At 38.8% G+C, this 12,839-nt stretch overlaps 1 protein-coding gene across 2 annotated transcripts in view; it reads left to right on the forward strand.

Moving 5' to 3' along the window:
* FBXL4 (F-box and leucine rich repeat protein 4) overlaps positions 1 to 12,839 on the forward strand; it is a 78,364-nt gene that overhangs the window by 15,859 nt on the left and 49,666 nt on the right. Inside the window, exons 2-3 of one of the 2 annotated variants that reach the window (XM_012182734.5) lie at positions 5,913 to 6,030; positions 6,670 to 7,269. In XM_012182734.5, the coding sequence (XP_012038124.1) occupies positions 6,758 to 7,269 (512 nt within the window). In that variant the 5' untranslated portion in view covers positions 5,913 to 6,030; positions 6,670 to 6,757. The remainder of the gene's footprint in view (positions 1 to 5,912; positions 6,031 to 6,669; positions 7,270 to 12,839) is intronic. The other variant, XM_004011257.6, reaches the window with a different exon arrangement.

Raw genomic sequence — 12,839 nt, forward strand, 5'->3', positions numbered from 1 at the left:
TGAAAGTGAAAAGTGAAAGGGAAGTCGCTCAGTTGTGTCCAACCCTTTGCATGGACTGCAGCCTACCAGGCTTCTCCATCCATGGGATTTTCCAGGCAAGAGTACTGGAGTGGGGTGCCATTGCCTTCTCTACATGTGCCTTATCTTGAAGGGTCACTGGTTTATTTTTGTGTCTATTTTAAACTTATTTAATTCTCTTCTACCATCTACTCTGCTGGTCTCAAAAAAATGAATAAATGTTTACTGAGCATATATTGGCATGTGCTAAGCCATAAGGATATAGTTCTCATTAAGAAACATTCTTTTAACTTGAGGACTTTGTAGTCTATTATAGTAGAAAAAAAATATCTCAGCACGTAAGAAATGGTGGGCTTCCCAGGTGGCACAGTGGTAAAGAATCCGTTTGTCAGTGCAAGAAATGCAAGAGATACGGGCTTGATCCCTAGGGGTTAGGAAGACCCTCTCCACCCTGCCCCCCCTCCTCCCCCCGCCCCAGGAATAGGAGGTGGCAACCAACTCCTGTATTTTTGTGTGGAAAATTCCATGGATAGAGGAGCCTGGTGGGCTACATACAATCCAGGGGGCCATAAAGAGTTGGACGTGACTGAGCATACACACGTAAGAAATGCACACAAAAAATAAGAGCAAGGAAAAAGTGAGTAGTGGATAAGGTCTGAACCTTATAGGTGAGTAAGAGGGTGTCAAACAGAGGAAGAGTAAGGGAATTTCAGAACCACATAGCCTCAGTGGGAGACCTGGAGATGCTGAGGTATGAAAGTACAGGTGCAGCTGAGCCGTGATAGGTGTTCTGGTAGGTCTGTAGGAAGGGTGGGTGTATGAAGTGGAAGACACAGGGAGAAGACTAGGCCAAGCTAAGTGGGAAGTTATTAAAAAGACAGCCTTCCTTTAATGGAACCTTTAAATATTTTAAAAGAATGAGGAGAGACGATCCTGAGGGAGGACGCAGAAGTTACCAGAAAGGCAGGAGGAGATAGGAGAGCATGTGATGGCGTGGAAGCCTACAGAGGGCAGGCCAGGGGAAGAGGGTTGGTTGGGAGTGTCAGCTGCTATACCAAGTTCAAATATAACCCCTTTCTTTTCTTGACTGATATTTTCCTCCATTCCGCTATGTCTGGATTTCTAGACTCAACCTGAAAAGTCCTTTCCTCAAAGGAGTGTCTCTTGATCAGTTTCAGCAGGATTCAGAAATGACAGCATTTAAAGTTCAGCTTTTTTTCTGGATTTGTTACCACATTCCGCCCTCTATGACATTTTGGTAACATCCTGCAAGGCTGCCGAAACTCTCAGTTTTTTTTCTGTCACTTCGCTGATATGTCTCTGTGGGCTATTTTGCAAGTACTTATTGTTATGACTTGCCTTCAGTGTAGGACTGTGCCTTTTTGCCTAGCCTTTTTATCTTTTCCCATATCTTTTCACTTTAAAATAAGTTGAGAATCCTCTGCGGGGTTTTAAACTTGTTCTCCAGGTTCTTCCGCTGTACCATGAACCTAAGCTTTCCCGTTCATCGCAAGTTACCTCCTTTTGCTGATTTCATGAAAAGCCCCGTTTCCTTCCTCCTGGTTCCTCTGCCCTCTTCTCTGCAGCTCCTGCCATCCTGTTTCTCTCCGCCTCATCGGCTCCCCATCTCACTTCAAATCTCAGTAGTAAACATATGTTCTCCCTTGTCTATACCTCTTAATTTTTCTTTTCCGCTGTTATTGCTTTCTCTGTAATTGTATTATTTAACTTTGTTAAACATTTTATAATATGAAAGATGAGGTTAAAAATAAAGTTGTATTATAATAATAAAATGATGTCGCATAAAGCAAGTTGTTTCCCAAGGAGTATGAAAGTCTCCTGATACAGGTTAAAATGGCTGTTGTTTTGTATTCCTTGATTGTGCTAGTATAAGCGTTCAGTGTGTTGTGGGGAATTTCTTACTTTGTAATCATTGTTGACAAGTTATTGGATTAAATGAATAAAGATCATTGTATTTCTAATTCAGACATTTTTGTTAAATGGAAAATAGTGTTTTTATATGTTGTGTTTAATAGTAATGTAGTTTTTTGAATGAACTGGCAAAGAAAATGTCTCCCCAAAGGTGTATATTATAGTCACCCTCTTGGACAAATTTAGTGTACCAGACTAATATTTGTTTACTTGCATCTGGGGGGCGGAAATCATTTTGTCTCTGAATTCCATTCTCCTCCTAAAGAGGAGTTATTGTATCTTTCGCATTTGGTTCATTGCCCACTGGGATATTCATTGGTTATCACAAATTGCCTCAATGCCTTGGCAGAAGTCCAGACAGTACATGGACAATTTGAACTTGTGTATTGGTTGCTGCTGCCCACATGAGTCCTGAAACTGCGGCTCTATTCCCTTTTTCAGCTTCATTTCCCAGGGAAAAGTAGAGTGAGCTATCCTTTCTTCTCCATATGTTCGTCCTCACCCCCAGATACTGTTATGTGTCATCTTAGTTGACTGGGAAGGAGTTTAGAATCAGTGAAGGATGTTAACAATGGATTTGTACATTTTCCTTTTCTATTTCTATGCCATGTTTATTTAAAAAAAACAAACAGGTGTTAGCTGCATTATATTTCTCTAAATATTATGGCTGGTAAAAGAATAAATATATTAGGTTTTCTAGTGCCTTGCCTTCTTTTTGTCAGTATAGCTTTATCTCACAGAAAATTAAACCCTGTAGATTATTATTATCCATAGTTGAAAAAAATAAAGCATCTTTTCTACACCGAAGCTTGTTGAGCATACATATATTTATAGTACATATATAATACATGTATTTATAACTCTCACATATAATATGTATATTTATAACTCATCTTTATGTATGTTGCTGCAATGCAAAATTTTGCTTAACACCAGCTTAAAAATGATATTGCCCACATGACAGTCTTGCTGCTTTTGATATTATCCCATAAGCTGATGGTAAAAGCCAGCTGGGAAGCAGTTATAAAGTTTGTGGTTCAGTAGGTCAAATAGAATTTGTCTCAATCTTTTTGCCAAGAATGATTGTGCAAGTTCACATAAATGATGGTATCTTTTTTTGCAGAGGTTTCTTTGGTTTTATAAAACTATTACTTTCTGATAAATACAGTTTTATAAAGAAAGTAAAAGGAGCTCCATTGCTTCAACTGATAGACTGTGGAGGGAGAAGTGATATCTGAAGATTATAGAGTCAAACCCATCCATCCACCTTGACAAATAGGTTTCTGTCCTTCCCTTGAAGATTTCCAGGAATAAAACACCCACAGTCTTCCCAAATTAGCTGAGATGTCAATCGAGTGGGATTTTCTGAATTTCACTTTTGCAATTTAATTTTATTTCATTAATTCTTTTTCTTTCAAGAAAGAGAGGGGCCAAGTAACTTCTTTGGGAAATTATGCTTCTTAATTTACCTAGGGGCCTATTTTGAAGTAAAATATAAGTGGTAAAAGAAAGAGCTATGTCATTTCAGGTTTTGGTGTTAAAGATTTGATTGATATTTGTGCATTGGTAAATTTTTTTCTTTGACAGATTTATCCTTGTGGTGGGTGGAATGTTTGAATAAAGAGGTGATATTCTAAATAATTATTTTCCCCACCTTTACAACCCGTCCTATACTTCAGCACTCCGTGTTGTCTGTCCTGAGATGAATCTGATTCATTGACTCATGGTTTGTCAGGACGAGAACATGTAACATGTGTTGCAGAAGTACCTTATTTATTTCAATACATGCTTTTGTTCCTCTTTCCCCCCCAAATTCTCGTCCAGAGTGTTCTGTTGTGTCTTGCTCTTAGGGTGCAGGTTCTTCCATTTAGTGAGTCTGCCTACCAACCGTCATAGTGGTTCATTTTCTACTGTGGTCTGTAAGTTTGTGCTGTGATGCGTCTTTTGTAAGGCTTTATCTGCCTCTGCCAGTTCAGGACTACTGTTTCTTTTTAGATCTTTTGGCTTGGGGATGGTATAGCGATTCTCAACTGTGAAGGCAGTGTGAATCTAGGCCCATACTCTGCATGGAACTTGCCTAACAGGGTTCTGACTTCCCTCCACTGACTTTCTCCCCACTGCCCACGTTGATGTCAAGTATCCTTTGGCTTCCTGGCCAGTGAGCTAAGCTTTCATGTTCCTGGTTTCACAGATAGGGTGATTTCTCCTGAATTTTGGCTTTAGGAAGATTCTTCCAAATGGGACCTGCGGCTTGAAGTCACCTCTCTGCGTGGGTGTTGAAAGTCCTCTTACTACAACCACTGAGACCTATAATGGGTTCCCGGAGTCATAGCTTCAGTTTCTATTGTCTGCTCTTTGATATTCCTCTTTGTTTCTCACAACTCTAGGTTTTCCTCACTTGTTTCTAACTCAGCCCTTTATTTCCTGTTTTACTGGTTATATTTTGTCAAGCATTTCAGTGTGTTTGGATCTGGCCAGGACTGAGAGGCAGAAGGTGCCATTGTATGTGCTGTGCTAAGTCACTTCAGTCGTATCTGACTCCTTGTGACCTTACGGACTGCAGCCTGCCAGACTCCTCTGTTCATGGGATTCTCCAGGCCAGAATACTGGAGTGGATTGCCATTTCTTCCTCCAGGGAATCTCCCAACCCCGGGATCCAACCTGTCTCCTGCATCTCTTGCATTGCAGTGGGGTCATTTACCGCTAGCATCACCTGTGAAGATGCTGGTATCTCATCATCTTTCTGTCAACATGTGTCATATTTTGTGTACTGAGTGCTTTGATAAGTGAAGTCTTTGGCTATATTCCTTCCTCCAAGAAACTTTGTCCTAATGTAGGCCCTTGTACATTAACGAGTACATACCTGATACAAAGGTGGTGCTAGATAATAAGCCTACTTACGGAATAAAGAGGTGGGAAAAGGAACGGTAGAATCAGGGAGATTAAAGTACAATATGACGGACGTTTAGCAGGTGACAGAGTTGACTGCATTAGATGTAAAGAAACGGGTCTAGCTTGAGGAGAGCCTTGAAATCTCAAACCAAGAGGTTTAGGTTGTATCTGGTATGTAAGAACAAAAAGCCGTGAGAGGTTTTGGGTAGGAGAGATGTCTAATATTTTATAATCTTTGTGTACTGTTTTGAAAGGCTGGCACATTGCTCTACTAAAGAAAAATTGCTGTATTTTCCTTCTTTTACTTAGGAGAGGTTAAACTCAAGGCTTTATAGGTAGAAAAATGAGTATGCTTGATTGCCTTGTTTGTGTAGCCAAGAGGTTAGCTGGTCAGTCCAGACAGGGGCCAGGTCTGTCGTGAACTAGGAGAGCTGGCTGAGAACAGGAGTGGCCACCAGGGAAGCCCAGGCCTCTTCTCACAGGGTCTTCTTGACTATTAAAAGTTACAAACTTCTTCAATTTTACAAATCACTATTTGGTCCTATTAAGGTATATCCACCCAGGGACACGTCTTACCCTTGGGCTTCCCTGGTAGCTCAGATGGTAAAGAATCTGCCTGCAGTGCAGGAGATTCAGGTTCAATCCCTAGGTTGGGAAGATCCCCTGGAGAAGGAAATGACAACCCACTCCAGTAGTCTTGCCTGGGAAGTCCCATGGACAGAGGAGCCTGGTGGGCTACAGTCCATGGGGTCACAAAGAGTCAGACATGACTGAGCAGCTAAGCACTTAGCATGAGCATATCTGCTGGCATGGTTTGACCCATAAGCTATGGGTTTGTAAACTTCATATAGAAAGAGTTCATTTATAATATTTGTGTTATATTCTATCATAAAATTTTAAAAATATATTAATTATTCAAAATTGTCCATGCAATTCAGAAAAACGTGACTGTTTTATTTGAGTGTTCTGTATCTAGTAAGTAGCTGTTTCTCTATGATAATAATCTTGTTGGGATATTTGGCTTCCTAAGTTAGAAATAAAACATATTTTCTAAAACTCTTGTCTTACAGGTAAAAGAATGTCATATTTCAATATTTGCACCTGAAATCAGGGTGTACCTGTTAGGCCACATGGATGCGTGCCAACCTTTGCGTTTCCGATGTGTATCCTGTGACTGATCTGTCTAGGGTGAGTGATTTCTAAGAGGAGCTGGCAACCAACCAGATGCTAGCCAGCCATGGACTGCCCTCACAAATAATGCTGGGAGTTATAATAAATTAAACACTGTCTGGTGATCTGTGATGTGTAAGGCAGTTAATTTAGTTGGTCTGGATTAACTGTCAGCTCTAGAAAACTATATTCCCATAATGTGAAATCTGTACTTAGCATGTTCAGAAGTGAGTCATAATTAACAATAGGGAATCATTTGTTAAAATGTGAAGTTATAAAATGCCTAAGATCCTTTTGGATTTACAGCAGTATTTTAGTGGCTTGCCATATATTTTAAATAATTTTAATTTTAAAAGTTCAAGGACTTAGTATTTCTTGAAGGATAGTTATAATTTTGTACAAAATAGGGTTTTTGGGGTTGTATGTCTTCCATTGCCTTATAATATCAGTTTTGCTTCCCATATAGCATAAAATTATATACATTTTCAATATTCAGGTTTCTTAAAAGTACATTAGATAGATAATTTAGAGATTCACATTTACAGTGAATTTTTTGTTTTTTTGTTTCATTCTGGGAAATTACATTGGGTAAAAAGCCTGTTTGTTACCTTATCCATGCATTTCTCTACTTATTTAAATTATTTTTTTTTCACCAAGCCATTCATTTTTTTAGAACATCCTTCAAAGATTTCATGCGTCTTACTGAGGACACCTGACCTTTTGAAGCTTCATAATTCACACCTAGATGTCACCAGTCTTTCCCATGTTAACAGTTCTGACTATGTTTTATTATATGTGCCTTCGGCGCCGAGCCAGGACGGCTACAAGAGGAGAAATAATGAACAGCCATAGAACTGTAGAATCAAACAGCCGGACCTCCCCTCTAAATGCAGAGGTGGTCCAGTATGCCAAAGAGGTAGTGGATTTCAGCTCCCATTATGGGAGTGAGAATAGCATGTCCTATACCATGTGGAACTTAGCAGGTGTCCCAAATGTATTTCCGAGTTCCGGTGACTTTACTCAGACAGCTGTGTTTCGAACTTACGGAACATGGTGGGATCAGTGTCCCAGTGCTCCTGTGCCATTCAAGAGGACACCGGCAAATTTCCAGAGCCAAGACTATGTGGAACTTGCTTTTGAACAACAGGTGTATCCTACAGCTGTTCACGTTCTGGAAACCTATCATCCTGGAGCAGTCATTAGAATTCTAGCTTGTTCTGCAAACCCCTATTCCCCAGGTCCACCGGCTGAAGTCAGGTAAGACTCATTTTTTTTTAATGACCACATTTTATCGCTGAAAGATGGTGGTGGTTTCAATACTGGAGGTCTTTTTTCATTGAAAGCATTCTCTTAGGTAATTTAAACAAATTCAAATTTTAAAATTTTCCCTTTCTTTTCTGATAGGGAAAGAAGGGTCAGATAAATTTAATGCATTCTTTATACCTATAATACCTCACCCCATAATAATCATGGATTGTGAGATTTATGTGTGAGTTTACTATAAATGAAGAGCATGGTTTGAACTAACTGGAACATGAGCCAATTTGAGAAGTTAGTTGGAAATATGATTTCTAACATATTTTCAAACAGGCATCATGTTATTGCTTTTAAACACTTTGGTTAACTCAAAGTCAGCCTACAGAGTAATACTTTAGAGGAGGTCCTTCGGGGATTAGCTTTAATGTTAAATGGATGTTTTTGTAACAAGTATATTCATTTAAAAATAAATGCTGCCTTAAGTGTTCATGCATTCTCCCTAAAAACCTATTTATTTACATCATTGATTTGCATCATGGTGCCTCTCTCTTCCTCTGTTGTTTCTGTAATTCAACCTCCTGATTTTTTAGAATCTAATTATTTGACTAGGTAATTATATTCAGTAATCTAAAAAGTACATAATGCATTCTTACACCCTGTTCTCCATGTGCCTAGGATCCACCCTGTACTCAAAGAAACCACTTTTATCCATTTCCTTTACATTGTTCCAAAGTTTTGTTATGCAGATATAAACAAATACATTCATTTTACTTTTCTTTATACACAAAAATAAGCACACTGTTTGCATTGTTCTACACCTGATTTGTTTCATTTAGTGGTATATATTGGATCTTTTCATATAAATGCAAAGAGAGCTTCCTTATTCTTTTCTACAGTTGCAAATAATGGACAGTATATGTATATGCCAACTTATTAACCACTCCCCTATTGATGGCTTCTCAGTCGTTTCCATACTTTGCTATTATTAGTGTTAATGCAGTGAATAACCTTGCTCTTGAGTCACTTTGCATGTGTACAAGCATGCATGTAGGTAACTTGCGAGAAATTTTGCTGGGCCAAGGGTCTGTGTATTTGTAGTGTTCAAATGTGCCAGACTTCCCTTCAAGGAGGCTCTACCTATTTGTATTCTCACCAGCAGTGTACGTGCATGTGTGTTTTACCAAAGCCTCACCTGTAGAGTGTTTTAAGAAATTTCAGCATTTTTGTTAATTTGGTAGGTGAAAAATGTTATCTCATGTTAACTTTAAGTTAAAATTCTTGTATCATCTCTGAGGTTGAATGTTTTCTCATGTTTAAGAGCCATTTATATTTCCTTCTCCTTGAACTATCATGTTAGTAATATTTGTCCATTTTCTATTACTGTTGATCTTACCAATTTTAAATCTTTATATTGTTTCATTTATTCAATTCATTAAATATTTGAGTGTCTACCATGTACTAAGCATTGTTCTCTGTTGCGGTACGTTAATGAACAATGAACAAAATAGACAAAAATCTCTGCCCTTATAAGCTTATTCTAGGCCAAGAGCAGTTTGTGGGCACCTGTAAAACTATAGGAGCTCAACTGCCCATGGAGGAGGAGTAGGCACAGATCTGGTGTGGTTTAACACACTCCTCCCTTTGAGTTGAGAAGAGGTCCTTGTCTCCTCAGCTCCAAGGAACACCTCCCAGGCTACCAGGAAGCAAATACAGAATACAGCTCAGCTCAAGCTGGACACTGCTGGTATAATCTTTATTCATTCTTATAAGAACAAGTTTGATAATTCATTGTCAACAATGTTATTAATGAATCAGTTTTTTAAAACACAGAAAACCAGTATCCTTTATTATACAGACTTTTTTCTGAAAGGGGATGCTTTGAATTTCTTTGAATAGGATGCTTGCTTATGTGAAAACTGTTTTGTTGGATTCTGTCATCCTCTGCCTCTTTCCTACAAAGCTATCTAGTTTTTCCTTGAAAAGATGAATCAGTATCTGGATAAGATATAACACTTAATTTCTGCATGACTGATGATGACTATAAATCATGCTCTTGGGTTCCTAGCTGAGAGTTGTAGTGTGTGATTGTGATGAAAATGACAACTTTATATTTACAGATGTAAGTCTACTTTGCTTAACTGATTTTTAGCCTTATTCCACAGAAAACACCATTCATTTTTGAGGAAAAGAATATAACTAATATATATTACTGCAGGATAAAAAAGGGCCTAAAATTTTTACTGATTATGAAGTCAGTTTCATTGTTTAAAAAACTTGTTAGAAAATACCCCACAATTTGTATTAAAAAAACCCAATTCTTCTGCCCAGATTTAGTAAATGTTAGCATTCTGGTGAATCTTTAGACAGTCAAGAAACATTGATTGAACACCTTCTCTGCCCACTCACTGCTGGGAACAAAACAGAGGGCTGGACTGATGTGAGTCTTGTTCTTTGGGTTTTACAGGCCAGCCTGGAAAAGGGCTGGGGTACTGCTGGGTGCCTTTGCTGACAGAGGAAAGTCTGTGGGGCTCAGAGAAGTCCTCCCAGAGGAAGTGACTTCCTTGGGACTGAGGGTTGAGTAAGGCTTTAATTTGGATAGAAAAGGTGAAGTGAGAACAGCATGTGCAAAAGTGGAATCATGAGGTGAAATCCTGGTGTTCCAAGAAGTGAGACAAGTCCCAGAGTGGAGAGAACAAGCTGTCGAGGGGTCACAAGCTCTGGGAATTCATAGAGCTCTTGGATCCAGTTTCCCAGAAGCAGACCTGAGAAGACTGTTCCTCAACCAAGGGTTTGTTAGGAAAGTGCTCCTGGAGAAACCAGGAAGGGAGCAGAGAAAGTCTGTAAGGAAGGGAAGAAGGCAAGGATGCAGTGTCCTGTGAAGTCCCGGTCAGCCTGGGGCTGAGTTGCCAGGGAGCTGGACTCGGACACCCCTGCTGGTCTGTCTTGGGCTGTGAGCTGGGGGAATGGGAGGGGATGGAAGTCTTCCAGAGACCTGCCACTCTGATGAAGAGGCTCTGGGAGCCCATGTGGATCTCTATAGAAGGCTGCAATTGGGAGCCCTAAGGAGCAAGGCTGCAGATCTGGGGTATGAGCATGGAACTACCAGGAAATAAGCTGAGCATAAGTAGAGAAAGTCAGCTTTAGTCCACTGGTAGACATAATATATTGATAATAAAAGAGAACTGGTACAGAGTTGCCAGATTATTTACTTTGCTACCAATGTAATTTTCATCACTGTCATTTCATAAAAGAAACCCAAGTTTATACTGAGAAATTAGCATGCTCAGAATCTCAAATAAAGAGCAGTTGGCAGCTTTACATGTGTATGTGTGCGTGTATGTGTGTGTTCAGTCTCTCGCTCATGCCTGATTCTGACTCTTTGTGACCCTGTGGACTGGGGCCCACTAAGCTCCTCTGTCCATGGGATTTTCCTGGGAGGATTACTGGAGCGGATTGCCATTTCCTTCTCCAGGGGATCTTTGCGACCTAGGGATCAAATCTGAGTCTCTTGCACTGCAGGCAGTTTCTTAACCACTGAGCCACCTGGGAAGCCCTTATTTCCACCTTAGGGCTTAGCAAGTAAGAGAGTGTGTTGGAGTAGTTCAAGAATTTGTTAATGGGAAATGAATGTGTCCCAGAAAATTGAAAAGCAATCTTTCCCCATTTTGTCTGATTACATTTCTTATATTCGGTGAGTAAAGTGGGAAAGTTACAAGTAATCCTGTAAGATCTCAGAGTCTTTTGACTTCTTGCCTAGTGTTCTACCAAGAGAAAAGAAAATCATATAGAGTGTCCTGGTCCTGAGGATAAGATCTTAATAGATGCTTATGTAAGAGTCAGAAAAAAGGCAAGTACAGGGTTACACATTGGAAGAGAGAGAGACAGGAAAAAGAGAAGAGAAATTGAGGTCATATTTAAAAAACTGATTGGAATAAAGCTATTTGGGGTTAAAATTTAGTGGTACTCTGGAGTGTTGAAAGCATTTTCACTATATAGTTTTGAAGTTTAAAGACAGCAGGGAGAAAGAAAATGGCTGTTACAGGATTTGCTGCCAAAGGAAGTTGCTTAAGCAGTGATTTCACGAATTGGTCATGATCTGGTCCCCTTGACTTTGTGAAGCATGATTTTGTCATTTAAGTCCGAAATAATCAGACCCTTTACTGGTTCTTTTTTAAAGCAGATGCCAGTTTGTTAGTGCCCAATAGTGGCGGGCTGAGAAACAGAGGGTGAGTTAAGTATACCTCTTAGAATACTTTACTTTTATTCTTGTTTTCTTATTCTCTCCTTTCACTTTCAGCTGGTAAAATGAAACAGTGTTGGCAAGAGATCTTTCTTTGTGCTACTACTAGATGTACTTAGTAACCAGGAAAAATTTTGGATACAGGGAAGTAATTTGCATCTATGTGCCTAGCTTCCAACCTGAATATGTTAGAAAACTTGCTTTCTCCACTTTCTGTTGATAAACATCTCTCTTCCTCTCTTGTCCACCTGCTGCTTCCTGGGAGCCCTAGAGAGACTTTCTCAGTGGGTAACAGCAGGTCAGCAGTTACAGAGACAGAGTGTCTGGTGTCCAAGCACTGGACACATAGTAGGCATTCAGTACAATCAAGAGAAGGAAAAATAAGTGGACTGGTGAAGAGAATGCTGATACCACCCCGGAATTAAGTGCTTCAAGTGCAGATGAAGCACAGTCTGATGGGGATTCCACAGTAAATTCTGTACATGCGACTGTAGATTTAAAATAATTGTTTGTCAGATTTGTCTAGTAGAGAAATATACTGTATGGGCAGATAAAGTTAGCATATAAATGTGCAGACTACAGAAGCCATGACTTAGAGCAGTTTAATCTCATCAGTGCAGCTCTGGGTCTAAAGGATTAAGAGAGTCAGGGCTGTCTCATGGAAAATTATGTGTAAGTGTGTATGTTTGTGTGTATTACGTGTACACAGGCATGCACATGTGCGTTTATTTGTATCTGCTTGCTTGCTTTCACTCACTAGTTTTTAAAGTTCAGGCTTTAGTTTTCTAAACAGAAAGATTTTGGCATAGGAAATACAACCAATATTTTAGAATAGTCATTATTTTGTAATAATATTTTATAGCCTATGAAAGTATTGAATCATTGTGTTGTACACCTGAAACTAATGTTATAAATCAATTATACTATAATTAAAAAATATATTGATATATTCTCTTATTGGATAGATATTTTTCTAACTTTAAAATAATATGGTCTAGTTCTGGTAGAATTTTAAACAAAAATTCACTTTAGTGCAGATACCCCTAAATCAATTATATTGGTCTCATAGTTAATGTTAATTTAAATGGCCACAGACCTATAAAATAATTTTTCATCTTTTTAGCACTTTTCTTAGTTACTTTTTAGGTTATCAAGAAAAATCAAAATAAAATATAATTAATGATACCTGAATTTTTTTATGTTTAGACATTTAAAAATATTTCTAAAAACTGATGATTTGATATTATTCTACTTTAAGTATGCTATCATATTTAAACTTATGATTTATGTATAACTATACAATATTTACACTATCTAAAGTCAGAAGCAA

Source organism: Ovis aries, chromosome 8, assembly GCF_016772045.2.
Source record: "Ovis aries strain OAR_USU_Benz2616 breed Rambouillet chromosome 8, ARS-UI_Ramb_v3.0, whole genome shotgun sequence".
NCBI lineage: Eukaryota > Metazoa > Chordata > Mammalia > Artiodactyla > Bovidae > Ovis > Ovis aries.